This window comes from Cydia fagiglandana, chromosome 10 (genome assembly GCF_963556715.1).
Source record: "Cydia fagiglandana chromosome 10, ilCydFagi1.1, whole genome shotgun sequence".
Lineage (NCBI taxonomy): Eukaryota > Metazoa > Arthropoda > Insecta > Lepidoptera > Tortricidae > Cydia > Cydia fagiglandana.
In genome coordinates this window covers 2,946,823-2,965,102 of record NC_085941.1, presented here as the reverse complement: position 1 = coordinate 2,965,102, position 18,280 = coordinate 2,946,823, and the positions used below count along the sequence as shown (strand labels likewise).

At 36.9% G+C, this 18,280-nt stretch overlaps 1 protein-coding gene, 1 long non-coding RNA gene and 1 other non-coding gene across 3 annotated transcripts in view; 2 read left to right on the top strand and 1 right to left on the bottom strand.

The window, feature by feature from the left end:
* Window positions 1-6,439, top strand: part of LOC134668066 (uncharacterized) — a 37,706-nt gene extending 31,267 nt beyond the window's left edge. The window contains exons 10-12 of the mRNA XM_063525527.1: window positions 3,978-4,073; window positions 4,863-5,080; window positions 5,968-6,439. Coding sequence (XP_063381597.1) covers window positions 3,978-4,073; window positions 4,863-5,080; window positions 5,968-6,169 — 516 coding nt within the window. The 3' untranslated portion in view covers window positions 6,170-6,439. The remainder of the gene's footprint in view (window positions 1-3,977; window positions 4,074-4,862; window positions 5,081-5,967) is intronic.
* LOC134668176 (uncharacterized) overlaps window positions 1-18,280 on the bottom strand; it is an 84,055-nt gene that overhangs the window by 53,062 nt on the left and 12,713 nt on the right. The window lies entirely within an intron of this gene.
* Trnaq-cug (transfer RNA glutamine (anticodon CUG)) lies at window positions 16,526-16,597 on the top strand. Its single transcript has one exon. It is a non-coding gene; the product is annotated as a tRNA-Gln (tRNA).

Below are 18,280 nucleotides of genomic sequence, written 5' to 3'. Positions count from 1 at the left end.
TTGATAGGGACAGGGACCATGCGCGTTGGAGGGTCTGACATCTTGTGGCCTGAATCGGAAACATATGTGGACATGTACATTGTCAAAGCAAGTGCTACCATCTACCGTTCTCGTCGGTACGTTTCCTTGTGCATAGCAAGTTCTGCCATTTTGTGAGCTACATCGGAGGCATAAACGACACATTTACGCCTCGCGTCAAAAATCTGACCGCTCCTATGCTGCCCCCTATAGTTCATGCACCGGGCCTATACTGCACGAAGTGACGCAAATGACATGAGGACATGACCCTGACATGACGTCACGTCAAGATCAGTGACGCTGGATCGTTTCAGCCTTGTATTTGTAAATAGTAGGAGTCTGTTTGTATAGTACGCCATATTTGCAATATACAGGGCGCCCTTGACCTTGGTGCTTAAAACGTAATCATTTAACTCAACTATTTAATTCGCGTGTCACTCAAGTTTAAACAAAAGACGGGACGAGGCATTTTGTACATTAACCCGCCTGTTGCTATCTCTATCGCATGTCCCACTCGCACAGTGTCATTAGCGCCGGCATCATGAGCGGGACAGCAATATAATTACGCATGTGCGATAGAGATAGGCACAGTCGGGTCGATGTACGAAATTCTTTAATGAAAAGAGCTCCGTTATGTTTCATCACTCACTAGTTTAGACGTTGCGGCATCTCGATTAAGTATCTAAATATTAGATCTGAGTGTTTGTATTTGACTCCGCTGTTATCTTTTGTCGCTGAGTAATCTGTAATAATTCATATTTAAACATCAGATAAGGAACTATATGTCGATATCTTAACATACTTATTTATAGTCGCACCAATAAAAGTCTGCAGCGGATTTGATAGCCCACGCAGTGTAAGTGTTATTTATACGACATAATTTCATAAAGTTTGACGTTTAAAATGACACTTTCACTGCGTGGGCTATGAAAATCGCTGCAGAATTTTTACGGTCTAACTTTATCCATAAATTTACAGAATTCAGGCTGAAGGTTTGTCTGTCATAAATACAATTTTAAGTTGTCTAAATTAAGGTTCAAATTTCAATAGAGGAGGTCTCTGGACGCTTAGTGGCTATAGGGTACCTTTTGGTTGGCAGCTCTAATGGTAGGCACCTTCAACCATATTTTAAAGTAGCATTGGCACAGATTATATAATAGTTCTTACGAACAGATACTTATCTCTCAAACAAACCGCAAATACCTACCGTTTTAATACCTACACAAAAATACAATAGAGTGACCTTCAACGCGCCGCTCCCCGCACCGCGCGCACCAGCACGACGCTAGGGTTGCTGACGCTTAGAAATGATAAATAAATACCTACTTAAACAGCGGAGTGAAATAAAAGGAAAGCTAAATCTTAAATTCTACCTAATCTTCCGATTATGCGTTAGTGTTTGCGAAATAGTCATTTTAAAAGGTCATATGTCCCTGCAGTAACCGCAGTGTTTACGCCGTTTTATAAACCTCGCAATAATCCCAGCAAGAATTAGTTTTAAAACTTCGTGCAATTTAAACCGGATAGATCTCTATCCGGTTCTTCGTGTTACACTCAATCTTAATGTTACATAATAAAGAATAATAATAGAAACACCACGAATACAGGTAATTAATTATCAGTTAACCAGAGCAAAACTGAGTAGGCACTTTCCGGTGTAAAGTTAACTTACTGTCGTTAAAATAAACATTTACCAAAATAAATGAAAAATGTGTTATCTAAAACTATACATTTGTCATACATAATAAACATTACATGTTTAATTAAATAAATTCAATAGTAGGTAGGTACCTACTACGTAGCTTGTAACTATCGAAAAATTAACAGTGCGGCGCGCGGTGACGTGCGTACGCCGTACGTGAGCGCGCGTGGCAACCAACTGGCTTGCTTTTCTACCGTGAACGGGAGCAGATTCGTAGGTATAAATCCGAGCTCGCGCGGAGAGTTCCATAGGCCTGGCATTGGTGACTTTTCTACAAAACAGGATCCAATGTCTAATTTTTTTTTAATAATCCATTGACAATTAAACATCGCGTCTCTATGGGGCTATTCATAAATTACGTCATTACGTCATTTCAAATTAGGGGGGGGGGTCTGGACATCGGATGATGCTACCATGCTACCATGACGTAGGAGGAAACGGAGTCATTCGAAGCATGATTTTTGGATGATTTTAGGGGGGGGGGGGGTCACAAATCGATGACGTAATTTAACTAAGCATTAGATCCAAATGTTTGTCTTCTTCTTTCCCCTGCCCTTATCCCGTTATGTGGGGTCGGCACAACATGTTTTTCTCTTCCAGTCTCCTCTGTCTTTCGTGTCCTCAGCACTCACTCCTTTCTTTCTCATATCCTCTTTCACACAATCCATCCATCGTTTTTTGGGTCTACCATACCCTCTCCGTCCATCAACATTCATTCCTAACATTCTTTTGCCTATATGGCATTCATCCCAATGGCATAGATCCAAATGTTTATATTTATAGGTATAACACAGTTTATCTCTTGTCGCTGGGGGTAATTAATATTTATATTTAAATAATCCGGGAAAGATATCTCGGGTTACCTACAGTTCAAGTTGATCCAGATAACACGGCACGAGTATGTGTTTTAATTTTTTTTTGTTAATGTGACTTTGGTTTCTGTACAAAATTTTACATATTGGAATACTTGGCAAATATTGAATGCACATAGAGTTAGACCAAGAAGAGTCTGCAGCGATTTTAATAGCCCACGCAGTGCAAGTGTTATTTATACGTCATAATTTCATAGAAGTTTGACGTTTAAAATACTTGCACTGCGTGGGCTATCAAAATCGCTACAGACTTTTCCTGGTTTAACTCTAGTTTTTTTTTTATTAGCCGGTAGATATATACTTATTGTTTCTTCAAACAAAAACGACACTTTTGACACTGACATATCCGATCCATATCGTATCTTTAGCAAATTTTTGACATATCTTTGTTCGAATCAAGCCGAAAGTCAATATTAGGCAGTGAACTGTAATTACTTTGATGTAAATGGCATATTAACTATAATATAAGTAATAAAGAAGTATCCTACATAATATAGCAAATACATAATGTATGTATATCTAAAATGTGGTTGCGGTTTGCGTTTCCACTAGAAATCGACTATAATTGTTGAGATCTGAGGTCAAAGATATATTCATTCATCAATATTAGTCAAGGTACATTTAAATACCACAATAAAAACTTTTGTACAGAAACTCGTTTTATGTTGTATTTTTTTTAATTTATTTTGTCGGCTTAAACCTATAAGGATAAAAGCCTTTTTTTTTCAGCGTTTTAAGCATGGCACGGGCCACTGCGTATGATGAGTGCATTTCTAGGTCGAGTTTCCACCATCTTGACTAGATTTTCACTTATCCTTCGCGGTCGCCATTACTGCTTTCTATGTTTACAAGAGTGTTTTTTTTTTACTAATTTTGTATTGCATTTTGTGTTCGTGTTTTGAGTGGGTTCGACTAGCTAGGCTATTAACATAATGACACCACGATTTGCCGCAAGCGGAACGTCTTTTACAATGTCTGAAAGTACTTTAATGATGGTTTCACTCTTACACTTAATGTTTGTTAGAAAGTTGAAATTGCGATGACAAAATAATAAAAACGCAACAATTTAAGTTCCTCCATCAGATATATCGGAGCGGCTAAGGTGGTCACAAATATCTGTACACGCCCCTACTGTCAAGGCGCTAGAATACGTGTTCAGATGTTTTTGAGCACCTCCGCCGGTCCGATATATCTGATGGCAACTACAATGGCAGATAGAGGTATGCTGACGCCTAACTGTAAGAGTTTGCTCATAGTTGCCAACAGATGTCATGCTTGGTCTAACCCAGTCGACTGTTAAACTTATTTTTTGTGTAATATTTAAATTGTATCTGTGTTATAGTTATTACATTATGAAATTATGAGTTGTTCTTTGTTATTTCCAGGTGGCTTTCGGTCTGGCCGTGGGCGAAGAGGCCTTCCAGTTTGAGCATCGCGATTTGCATTGGGGGAACGTGTTGATCGCCCCTACTGAACAAAAGGTAAATAAAGAATGAGTCATTTAAAATTTACAATTTATGCGCGATTTTTGTATTCAAAATGTTGTATAGTAATATTTGTAAAAGTGCATCCAGCTCTGACGAATGTGGCTATGTAAGCCGATCCAAATTGAACAAATTGCCTCGCGAGGAACTCGCCCCACGAAGCGGCGTAGCTCGCCCGAGGCAAATACAAGTGCGACTGTAAATCCTCGGGCGATGCGTCTTCACAGATGTGATTGCTTCGGAAATTTCCTCGAAAGGCGGCTCGTTCTGTGTGAACTGTAAGCGCAATGCATATAAGAATAAGAAGAAATTTATTGAGAATTACTAAGAATACAGTAGCATGCACAAAAGGTGTCCGGTAAGCTCCAAACGTTCGTTTTTTTAGCGTTAGAAATAGGTAAACAATCTTGATGTGTCTTTTAATTGAAAAAGACATTTAAAAATAAGTCACGGCAAATATGTAACAATTATGAATCTAATACGATTTATATTCTTCTGCTTTCATAAGTAATCGTTACTGATTTTAAAAAAGCGTTTTTCAATTAAAAGATGTCAAGATCGCTTACCTTCTTTCTAATGCTAAAAAAAACGAACTATAGGCTGAGCCTGTATCTTGGGACGCATCAAAAAATGTCTGTAACAGTTAGGAAATTAACCTAACTAAAAATTATGTGTGCTTGTGACTGTGTATGTGACTATGTGTGTGTGTAAGGTGTAAGAGAGCGAAACGAGTAATAATTAAAGTATAATTCACGCGCGTCTTAATTCTGAATTGCCTTGTTCCAGTTCGCGACGTTCGTCCTCCGCGGGCGATCGCACCGCGTGCCGCGCTGCGGCGTGGCGGCCACCATCATCGACTACTCGCTCTCGCGCCTCTCGCTCCCTCTCGCGGCCGGCGGGGAAGCGGCCGCGCTCTACAACGACCTCGCCACCGACGACGGCCTGTTCGATGCCGTCGGCGACTACCAGTTCGAGGTCTATCGCCTCATGAGGGACAAGCTCAAGTGAGTTTTCCTAGCGATAAGAAATACTTCGCCCCTTTTAAAACCCAAAAAAAAAAAGCAAAAGGACAGATAAATATCAGCGGCATTTTAAATTTGGGAGATCTTATGAGTAACGCCATATAGGGCATTATCTATGAAAGACGTATCTCGCCCGAGGCATTGTGGCCGCGCGTGGCAATTTCCTTGCGAGGCGGCTCGTTGTCTGTATAAGTCAATAATACTTAAGATATTGTCTAATTATTATTTAAAACACAGACATAAATAGCACCCCTAATTTGATCCTGAGAACATTGCTCACTCGAATCAAATGTATTTACCATTGTAAAAAAAATACTAATAAGGTCTTTTAAATAGAAATAAACTGATTTATTAAAGCCCTGTAGCAGGGTCCTCGAATGAGTACAATAACCCATTTGCTGTTTTCTATTCAGAACCATTATCAAATAAATGATAAACTAGTCTGCGACTAACCGTAATTTCAGGTTTCCATAGTTCCGTCACTCAAAACAAACACAGATTTGCGGTTATCAATGTCCCCAAGTCCCCATTACTCAGATCTATAACAATCGTAAACAAATTCCTAATTTTAATAACAAAACTTCCTTGAGACACACTATCTCAATCGTTCTTAATATATTTAATAAATTCCTAATTCTTCAAACTACAAAATGATTAATGAAAGTCGGCAAGTCGGCATTTTCATCATATCCGCTATAAAAACAAAACAGATGTTTCAGATAAAAGGCATTCAGAGATACGACGGTCTCGCGATGTATCTGTAGATAAAATTTTGATCTAATTTAGGCTATAATCATCTTGCGTTGCGTTACATTATTAAGTGTTTTTTAACAACATGCACATAACAATAAAACGATGATTGTCCACAGCAACGAGTGGAAGAATTTCGAACCGTACACCAACATCCTCTGGCTGCACTACACCGTAGATAAGATGATAACAGCGCTCCGCTACAAGAGGACTAACACCAAGATACACAAACACTACATCTCCAAACTCAAGGCCATCAAGAACAGGATCCTCTCCTACGGCAGCGCTTCACAATTCGTACTCACCGACATCGAATACTAAATCGAACAAATGTAATAATAATTTAAATTTAATCATCCAAATTTTATATTCTCACTAGTATTACAATATGGATATATTTAGCACTTGCCAATCGTGTGAATCGGACCTGCATTGCATAAATTATAATGTACATAGAATTTGCTTTGGTAATGTAATAGACGCTAAAAGGATTATTTACGAGATTGTAGAAACTTTAGAACAGCGAAAAGGTGCCTTCTTAGCTAAGGTAGTGGCTTTGTTCAGATTAAACTCATACATTGTGTTCAAAAATGCATTTTATTTACCCCTTGCTTATTTTTCGAATCCCACCGATTTCATATGGTCATCAATGAAAATTAATTTCTAAATTTTATAATGTAGCTTTTTGGCTGGCCGTTATAGAGCCTGTGGGATTGGGATAATAATTCTTAATATGGATTTACAAATAGTGGGTGTATTCCCATTTGTCCTTGTCCCACGTGACCGCATGAGGCGGGACAGATGGGAATGATTCATTCACCTCTTCACATCTACGACAAAATGGCAATACGCCAAATGTCAGCACGATTCTACTCCTCGCCACTTTGCTTGTTAATAGGCAGTTTGGCATCAGGCGCGTGGGAAGAACGGGACCGTGTTACGATTTTATTATAAACACCGAGTACACACCTGTAGTACAAGGACGAAGAGAGCTCTAATAAGTTCTTGCAATTCATAAGAAGTAGGCTAATTACCGTAACCTCTACGCAACGCAACAGAATAGTGCGTTGAATCAATTGTGTACGCATTGTTGCGTAAAGTATGTCGCTATTCAATATACAGTCGCCTTCAGGTATATCGGAGCGGTCTGTGTGCTCAAAATATATGAACACTGACTCTAACATTATCACAGAATAAATAATAGTACTAGGTACAGAAGACTCACTCTCTAAGAAAACGCGTCTGTCACGATCAGCACAGATATGGCCGCTAGGTGGCGACAGCGCCACGCGCGGCTTATGGCAAACCCAAAAATTGGGGTCCAACGGATGGACTTAGCTACCTGTTAGCTCAATAGTGGGACCGGATTTTTGCACGAAAAGTTTTGATAATTCTAAAGTTGAAAAAGTGATACTTATCTGATATAGGACATATTTTTAAGCATATATGCTATATATGATGAAAAGTTAGAACGAGCGTTAGATATAAATTAGGTATTTATATATTTTTAGTAATGATTTTTTAATATTGAATTAAAGTGCAATGTTTAAGTTCCATTGTTTATAATATGTATGACGCTTTATAATGTAAAATTATTAGAAATTTTTTTAACGTGCTTCTTTGTCAAACTACAATTAGCTTATTATTTTGTCGATATTGAATTAAAGTTTAATAAATCCACAACAACATATCTAAATTTATAAGTTAATAGGCAAGCTAAAAAGCTAGAAGAATAAGATATATGCTTTAGAATTAATATGCGTTTTTTGTCCTATAAGATCTAATATAGAATTAGAGTCTGTAAAAATAAGTCTATTACTATAAAATAATATATGCAGCGTATATATGGAAAGTAAGAAATTTCTGTGTGTAGCTTGTATTGTAATAGTAAAATCTAGTTAAAAAGGCGCGAAATTCATAGATACGCCGCGCTGGTCCGTCCGTCGCCGGCGCGGCGCTCGAGAGCCTATCATAACCTACCTATACCTCGCCCCTCGCCCCACCTCCCGCTCAGTAACACTGTCTGTCTTTTCTTATCATTCATTTGTTTGTTTACCGTGCACATATATAAATTATATGCGGACATTACGTGAAATTAAAATATCTTATTAAGTAAAAATACCTACAGCTGGTCAATCGGATCTTGTCAGTAGAAAGAGGCGGCAAATTTAAAAATGTAGGCGCGAAGGGATATCGTTCCATAGAAAATTTGAATTTCGCGCCTTTTTTTAGTGACAAGATTTGCTTGACCAGCTATATTTCATTATCTTGACTAATATTGTAATAAAAATGTACAAGATATTCACAACTATTTTTTACTATAAAATAAAATAAAATAAAATAAAATAAAATAATCTTTATTGCAACTTTGAGTTGTTACATAACATTGGTTCCTGGCTCTCAAAGTAGGTTTCCCTGTGTCTCAAGAGCCAGTTCCTTCCCAATTACAAGCGTAGGTAATGTTACAATGTTAGACATTTTATATGACATATTAACAATATTAAAATTAATTTTAAAGAAAGATGAAACTGTGATGTGTGTGTACGCGCGCGTGTGTGAGTATTCTGTGTCTGATTTTTAGAATATGTGTGTGTTTCTGTGTGTTTACGCGCGTGTGTGTCTGGTTATTTTAGAATGTATGTACTAGAACACGCATCGTAATAGCTCTTCTGCTTCAGTATAACTTAATGATTTTAACCAAATCTTAATTTTGTTTTTTAATTGAAAATTACTAATGTTGTTTATATTAAGGGTTTTGTGTGCTTTGTTATATAAGTATGGTGCCAAAAATGAAAAATGCCTTTTAGACCATGCACTATTACAGCGAGGTACGGGGTAGTGAGCTATGTATGCGTTTGTTGCCAAATGTGATTGTAGGGGCTATTAGTCTGTGGTATCTGCGTAATGTTTGATAAATGATAAAACTATACATAGTTTGTCAAAGGACTGTCTCATTTCAAACATAGACAGGGAGAATCATCATACTATCTTTGACTTACACTAGTACTAGCACCCAAAAGAAAAGGATGAATATAGTTTTTTGTTTTTATTTACTGACAAATTGGTTTGACCAACTATACCTATTTCTGGTTCCTATTGTCATGTCCTGTCCTATTCAACGTCAATATCATAATATGTATATTATAAACCAACTGCTCAATATTACACGGTATACATCCTGAATATACAATAAGGTAAGTGGCCTCACTTACCTTATTGTATATTCCGTGTGGGCCGTATATGCCTATACGGCCCACACGGAATACGTATGCCTCACCTTAAATTAAAATGGTTTTTTTTTAATAAACAGGACATGAAGTATGAAAAACTCACTCAAATAGGTTTCTCATTTATTTAAGTTTCTTCATTATACCAAAATAGTTATAAAAATATTACGATACTCTTGGAAAATATACCTTTTATAAAAGTCCTATTATGGGCCTTATTGAACACTACCAGAGTATTACTTAATCCCACAAAAAATAATCATTTTGACAGTAGGTAATAACAGATTTTATTGTTTTTAACTTAAGAGTTATACATATACAAATAACAATATTTGATACTTCATAACAGGAGGATTTATTTATAATAAGTGAAAATAATTATTTTGGGTCTTAATAACTAAAGATATAAAAATTGTCTATTTTACGCGAAAATAGTAGGTAACTAAACATAAATCTTTATTAGTTACAGTAGTCTCATCCTTTAACATCTGGGGGCATGGCAGTGCCCCCGCCAAGACGAGAAAAGCGCAAGGGCACTATCTACCTTTTCTCGAAGCGCTTTGTCGTTTTTTGGAACCCTCATAACTTGGGGTTGGATTATACCAGATAAACAAAGTTCTCGGACTTATTAAGCATATCAATTGCATAGCTCTTATACTTTAGATTTTATTCATATCTAAAAACTTCGATTTCGTCACTGACTCACTCACTTGATGATCATCAATACCGGGTACTTCCTGAAGTCCTCTAAGAAGCTGAAATTTGGTATGTAAGATAGTTTTAGTACACAAACAACAAATAAATTCAAAAAAAATTTATCCCTAAGGGGATGAAGATGGGGTTTAATTTTGTATGGGAAATCAATAATCACTGAACCGATTTAGTTGAAATTTGGTATGTAGATAGGTATTGTTATGGGGAAGGATATAGAATAGATTTCAACCTCAAAGTTTACCCTTACGGGGTGATGGCAGATTTCAACCCCAAAGTTTACCCTTACGGGGTGAAGGGTTTATATGGGGAATCAGTAAGAAGTACATTGTGTAACAGATGCCCCCAGATACTTATTTCAGGATTTTTAATATTAAATCACCCCCAACCCTTTAAATTAGGGGATGGAAGATTGTCATAAACAACTTACAAAAAGAAGTGAAATCCCATCAAAAACATTTTGATGTAAAATGTTGCCCAAACGAAACCATAAGGCTCGCACTGTCAAAAAGTTATCAGATCTCTTGCTAAGCTTCTAACTCTACAAGCCCTCTAACTTTACTAGCTCTACACCAAAAGTGAGTGGCTTGGCCGTTTCGTTTCTACAAGAACTATTGTATGTAAGTATAATACAAAAACCGCCCAAATGCGAGTCGCACTCGCGTTCCAAGGGTTCTGTACATTACACAATTTTTAACAATATATTTTTTTTAGAGAAAAGTGAGTAAAATGTCTTTAAAAAACCCCGTAGGGATCGGAAAACTAGGTACTTAAGTCCGACTCACGCTTGACTGCACATTTCTAATAGGTTTTCCTGTCATCTATAGGAAAAGAGCTAATATGTGTATTTTTTTCATAATTTTAGACCCAGTAGATTCGGAGATAAGGGGGGGGGGGGGGGCGGAATGGTCATTTTTTGCGTATTTTCTTAAATAACTTCTAAACTATTTATTTTAAAATTATGAATAAATATATCTGACATTCTTACAATGAGCCCCTTCATTTGAGATATATATATATATATATATTTGAATTTCTATTATTTACTTTACATGTATGTCCTTGGGCTATAGACTTACATGTGTATACCAAATTTCAACTTATTGGTGCAGTAGTTGCGGAGCAAATAGGCTGTGACAGACGGACAGCCAGACACACGAGTGATCCTATAAGGGTTCAGTATTTTTCCTTTTGAGGTACGGAACCCTAAAAATAATGAATTTAATAAATTTTTCACCTTATGCCCATGTGGCGGTAGCGAAACAGTCAAGCCACATATTTTGACTAAGGTGTAGAGTTAGTGAAGTTAGGGCTTGTAGAGTTTGAAGCTTGGCTCGACAAGAGATCTGACAACTTTTTGACACTGCTAGTCTTATGGTTTCGTCTTAGCAACAAAATTTACATGAAAATGTGTTTGGTGGGATATTTTTTTACAGTATAAATATTTATTCGTAACAGTAAGTATTATCTTTTAACATAATTTTTACAGTACATCTGGTGCTACATTACGACACCGGTGCTATAATAAGCACGTTAAAACACTCCCTTTGACCGTGTTTTAAAATTCGTTACTTGTTGCAAAATATCGATTTTTCGCAATTCTATCGTAAAAGAAAAGAAAACTAACGAAGAGGTTTTACGCATACTGAAAGTTTTGCGTAACTTTTGAATAAAACCATTTATAACCATAATAATACATTTATTGCTTCTCAAAATGTTTCCCTTTACATTCTATGCACATATATTCACTCGCTCGGACCATTTTTGGGGCCATGAGGCCCAATCACTTGACTGCAATTTTTCGACGTGGTGATGAAACGTAGTAACTGCCTTATCCGGGGTCTTAAATGTCAAACCCCAAATTAAATCCTTAATTTTGGGAAATAGATAGAAGTCACAGGGTGCAATGTCTGGATTATAATCCGTATAAGAGACATTTTCCACGTTTTCGTAATTAAAAAATGTTTTTGCCTTTATTGCGGTATCGGTGGACGCATTATTATGACGCAGGAGGATGCGGCTTCTCGGTCGTCTCTCGCGGTCTTTTTCAATGACTGCGAGCACACAAATGGTAGTGTACTGCTCAGTATTTAACGTTCTTTTATTATTTAAAAGTACGGTACAAAAATGTCGCGTTTAAAAAAAACAGACGATCAAAATGTTTGGCAACGCTTTTGGCTTGTTGAACTTGTATGGGCCTCCTGTCACCTTCGAAAGACCCATTGACTGGACTAATGCCTTTTTTCCGGATCGTAGCAGTAAATCCAGGTTTCATTTCCTGTAACGATGTTATATACAGCATTTGAACTTCCTTGCATATACTTACGCAGCATTTCTCGGCACCAGTCAAAAAGTACCTGTTTTTGGACTGAAGTTAATTCGTGAGGAATCCAAAGACAACAAGGCTTCCTGACTTTTAAATATTCTTGTAAAATCTTTTGTATTTGTCTGAACCTATCCCTAATTGTCCTCAAATTTCGTCATAGGTGATTCGTGGGTTTTCTTCAATGAGTCGTCTCACAGTAGCCACGTTTCCTTGAATGATCGCCGTGGACGGTCGACCATCACGAAAATCATTACCTAGAATAATACTGTCTCTACTAAATTCACCATACCAACGCCTCACGATGCTCAGATGTGGTGCTTCAATCCCAAAAGCATTTTGAAGGCAAGCACTACACTCTTGCGGAGTAAGCGAACTTTTAAAATCATAACAAAATCATAGCTCTAAAAATATTTTCGCGTTAAAGCCACGTTCAACGCACTGACTTACTTTGACAAGCCATTAAAAACAAAAGACGATCGATTTGTCGCCAACATTTGTCACATTCCATAATCAAAAGCCTGTATTTTTTTTAAATATACAATTCATAATTTAAATGTTTACCAGTGGCCAATAGTGCAAAACATTCAGTGTGGCCTATGTAGTAGGAGAGAGGGGGAGTTTGTTAAGAACTATAGACAATAGAAGAGGAAGGATGCTTGGGCACCTGATACGACACGACGAATTTATCAAAAATATCATAGAAGGGAAAGTTGAAGCAAACAGGAAGAGGGGAAGACCAAGGAGAGCGTACATGGATCAAATAAAGGAAAAGATCAACGTCGTGTCGTATCGGGCTGTCAAAGAGAAGGCGGAGGACCGCCAAACATGGAAATTCCACCGACCTATGTATTAACAAAAAAAAGTCACTTGTAATTAGTTACTGCCTTTAAAAAGTATAAGTGCCTCAATGTTATTAGACTTTTTGATTCTTTAAAACGTCTTTAGGTCAATAAAGCAAGTGAAAAAATATTAGAGTTAGACCAAGAAAAGTCTGCAGCAATTTTGACAGCCCACACAGTGCAAGTGTTATTTATAAGTCATAATTTCATAGAAGTTTCTTCAAATCGACCTTATTAATAAGAGATTAAAAATATTGAAAATTATCTTAAAATATTTTAATCTAATATTTCATCTCATACGTTCAATAAGGCCCGGGACACAAAACAGATAGGTACAGAAATCAACCTACATACAAAGCGCGCTCGAGCAACGCACACATAGACACTGCTCACGGACACGATATCTCGGACCAGTTGGGACCAGTGCGAGCGCGAGTGCCATCCGCTTGAGACACGCGTCTGTGAACTTTTTTGTGCAATAATGGAGAAACAAAACAAAAAGTTATTATAACTGTACAGTGGACGGTTGTTTAAATTCAACATTAAACGGTGAATTGTCGTTTTTTAAGCTACCAGTGGTTTCAGAGAGAATGCGTATGTGAATTTATTACATTGTATTGTACATGAGAATGCGAATTTATTACACTTAAAAATATAATAATCGTGTATTTCGCCAATCTCGGAATCATCGCAAGATATTTTCTGTGGCAAATTTGTAATATAACAATGACATTAAAATTAAAATACCTATTTGAGTTATTAATGTTACTTATTATTAATTTATATTTCCATTCTTCCCGTTTCATCCTCAACAATAAATCAAATAACTAAATACTAGATACGATATAATAGATACGAGTGCCACTACCACGATAGTTTTTGTGCATAAGTCATAGTTCGCAACAATCGCAACCCTAGAGCGACCGCCGAGCGTAGGTATGAAAAGTAAAGTACATACATGTGATTGACTTCTGTACTTATCTATTTTGTGCCCGGGACTAGACCTTTTTACCTGCACTGACAGTGGGCCTTCTTAGCAACAAGTACAAATTCAGAATAATTGGGAATAATAGGGAGCAACTGCTATTTTTGAATGCTGGGCCTTGTTACCCGCCGGGCCTCATATGCCTGCACCTCACCTACCTTATTTATTTGTTTTACAAGGGGAAAAGTTGTTGATTAACCGCTCGTGCTAATATTGATACCCAAACAAGCGAAACAATTTTTTTTATTAAATAGGAGGCAAACGAGCAGACGGATCACCTGGTGGTTAGCGATTACCGCCGCCCATGGACACCCGCAACACCAGAAGGGTTGCAAGCACGTTGCCGACCTTTAAGATGGGGGTCTTTGAAGGTTTCAAGGTCGTATCGGACAGTTCATTCCACAGTTTGGCTGTGCGAGGCAGGAAGCACATTCACAAATTCAAACATTCTAAAATTGAACCACGAGCGGAGCGAGTGGTTCGTAAAGTTGAACCTTGAGCGTAGTGAAGGTTTCAAGGGACGAAGGTTAAATAAAATTTTCACCACATCAGCTCGTAAAGGCCCTCTTGATTGTTCGAAACGGATAAGAAAAGTGGCATTTAATTTGATGCAAATTTTGAGTTGTTACCGTAGGTAAATTGGATCAGTTGGTTGGTAATATTGACTTTAAAATGATAAATATTGAATAACGTTAGTTTGAAATTGATTTTATGATAAAGTAAATATTATCGGAGATGATCGCTCTTATAAAATGTATGTCGCTAGTCATTTATAACCTAAAAGCGCCAAATTAAGCAAAATTATATTGAAATGACACCTGTGTATTGAATTTGAAGAATACTTTAAGAAGGGTAGTTATCTGTATGACAATGCACCTAAAATAATTTTCAAATGTATCATTATTTCTATACTTAACACGATAACGAATTCTACGTAAACGAAACCGCGAGCAATCCCTAGTACATATAGAAATAAATAAGGGAAGGTAAGTTTCCAGTAGTGTACTGTGTAAAATAACTATTTACCATTGATAATAATTTTATAAACGCTTTGCGTATTTTTAAGGGCACCGCGCTAACCGCTAGCCCGCGACCGTCGATCGCTGCCTCCTGCCACGGCGCACAGCGCGGCGCGCGCAAACGCCGCGCGTTTGAAATGTAACTTATAGCTCGGAATGCATACTTACGTATCAGTATTTAGTGTCGCCGTGATTTTATATTTCTAATCTTTTGTGTGAGAAGTAAGATCTTTATTATGACCGTGTAATATTAACTCTACAAACTTTAATTCAATATTGGCTATACTGCTTAACGAGAAATCAATATCTAGACAAGCACATTGTCTACATTTCTAACTTTTTACATGTATACTAAGTTGATAGATAATATCGTAATTTTGCAATATCAGCTACTCTAATTCTGTATTTACATAATAATTCCTGTTTTTACGTTCACCAGAAAGCAGCTGTTCCAGATTTCTAAAAACCGAATATTGTGAATAAATTAAAGTGTTATTGAATATGTTAAAGTTTTTTGTAACTTTAATTTTATATTTACATAGTTATTTAGCAAAAATTGAAAATTTAAATATGGCCGAACGCTCCACCTAAAATTTTCTAACTTTTTACATGAATGTTATTTAACATGCTTACAATAACATATCAAAAAAGAAAAAACTTTAATATTATCAAAACCCATTTTTGTTCCACCGCTGGTCTATGTAGCAAAGCGACGAAATCTCGGAGTGAGCCACGCCTGACATTATCTAGATGATAGAGGCTTTGTTTAGATATTTGTGAACAACTTGGCCGCTCCGATATATCTGTTGGCGGCTGTACAATATACTTAGAACCCGGAAAATTAAAATAAACAACAAGTACTGTGGCTACATAATTTACTTTGACAATCCGCCTCTATTTCAAATTCTCTTAGGTAAAGGTAAAACCACGGAAGAAAGAATGAGCGCGCCGTTTGTTTTGTGGGTAAAACGAAGGACTTTTTGTAGTTTATGAAACTTGGAATGTTAAAAACCGGGCAAGTGCGAGTCGGACTCGCGCACGAAGGGTTCCGTACCATAATGCAAAAAAAAATACAAAAAAAAAACGGTCACCCATCCAAGTACTGACCACTCCCGACGTTGCTTAACTTTGGTCAAAAATCACGTTTGTTGTATGGGAGCCCCATTTAAATCTTTATTTTATTCTGTTTTAAGTATTTGTTGTTATAGCGGCAACAGAAATACATCATCTGTGAAAATTTCAACTGTCTAGCTTAGTCTAGCTATCACGGTTCGTGAGATACAGCCTGGTGACAGACGGACGGACGGACGGACAGCGAAGTCTTAGTAATAGGGTCCCGTTTTACCCTTTGGGTACGGAACCCTAAAAAGGATCCACCGAGATGTAAACTCGGATCGCTGGATTCAAACTCCAGATTGCTCCAGAGTGCTAACCATTATTCTTTGGTGCTAACCATTGCACCATGGTCACTTATCTTTGGTCTAATAAAAAAAGATTACAAACAATGGTTTGTTTTAAGATGAAAGTAGGTGATTGAATTACTCCGCTAATATTCAATGGCTAATTATACGGTTCCATGGTGTAACGGTTAGCACTCTGGACTCTGAATCCAGCGATCCGAGTTCAAATCTCGGTGGAACCTGTTTTTTGTTAAAGACATTTATGGACAGATTTTTTTTTTGTAATTTACTAAAATAGTGTTCTATAGGCACGACAAATTAATCATTTTGCAATAATTTTGGTTTTCATAACTTTATATTTATTTATAGTCTGTCAAGCAATTTCCGTCAGTAGATAAAAGCAGCAATTTCAAAAAAAGAAGGCGCCAAGGCCCATAGAAAATTTAGATTTCGCGCCGTTTACTACGGACAAACTTGTTTGACTGGCTATAGTTTTTAGGGTTCCGTACCCAAAGGGTAAAACGGGACCCTATTACTAAGACTTCGCTGTCCGTCCGTCCGTCCGTCCGTCCGTCCGTCTGTCACCAGAGCGGCTACCGCGAAAACCGAAATTCGCAAATTGCGGGGATCTTTCTCTTTTACTCCAATGAAGGCGTAATTTTATTAGAGTGACAGAGAAAAATCCCCGCAATTGACGATTTTCGGTATTGGCGGTAGCCCTACAGGCTGTATCTCACGAACCGTGATAGCTAGACAGTTGAAATTTTCACAGATGATGTATTTCTGTTGCCGCTATAACAACAAATACTATAGTTCGTTTTTTTTTAGCATTAGAAAGAACTTGCAAGAAGGTAAGCGATATTGACATGTCTTTTAATTGAAAAACGCTTTATAAAAATATAAAACTATTACTTATGAAAGCAGAAGAATATAAATGATCGTATTAGATTCATAATAAAACTGTTACATATACTTGGTCAAGCAAATCTTGTCAGTAGAAAAAGGCGCGAAATTAAAATTTTCTAAGAGATGATATCCCTGCGCGCCTACATTTTTCAAATTTGCCGCCTTTTTCTACTGACAAGATCTGCTTGACCAAGTATATTTGCCGTAACTTATTTTTAAAATGAGTTTTTCAATTATAAGACACATCAAGATTGTTTACCTAATTTCTAATGCTAAAAAAAACGAAGTATAAAAACAGAATAAAATAAAGATTTAAATGGGGCTCCCATACAACAAACGTGATTTTTGACCAAAGTTAAGCAACGTCGGGCGTGGTCAGTACTTGGATGGGTGACCGTTTTTTTTTGCTTTTTTTTTTGTTTTTTTTTTTTGCATTATGGTACGGAACCCTTCGTGCGCGAGTCCAACTCGCACTTGCCCGGTTTTTACTTTGTCACGTGCAAGAACGCCTTAACATTAAAAAAAATACGCCCAACTCGAAAAAGCCAATTTCCCATAGACATAATATATATATAGACGGTGTCTCAGCGAGCTGTCACTGTTGCCACTTTTGTTTAGTGTACGATTAACAATTTAACACCACCTTGCTGTAGCCATGTCGATAAAGTCATATCGATAAACTATCGACATTTCTTACAATTTTAATGTTACTTCAAAGGTTTGACGATATCTAAAATGAACAAAAACACTTTTATTCTTTATTGTGGTTATCAGATCACAATTTTATCGTCACGCCCCAGCAGGGAACCAAGGGAAAGTTCAGATATTTAATTAAAATACATAAATACCTACTAAGATATGTGTTCCGCAACAATTCAAATATATTATTATATTCTAATATATTTATTATTCATTAGCATTTCAATTATGTATATGTTTAACGAAGATATTGAAGCTTCAATTAATAGCTATTTCGTTCCGCTGTGTAGCGTTTATCGATATATAACATGATTAAAATC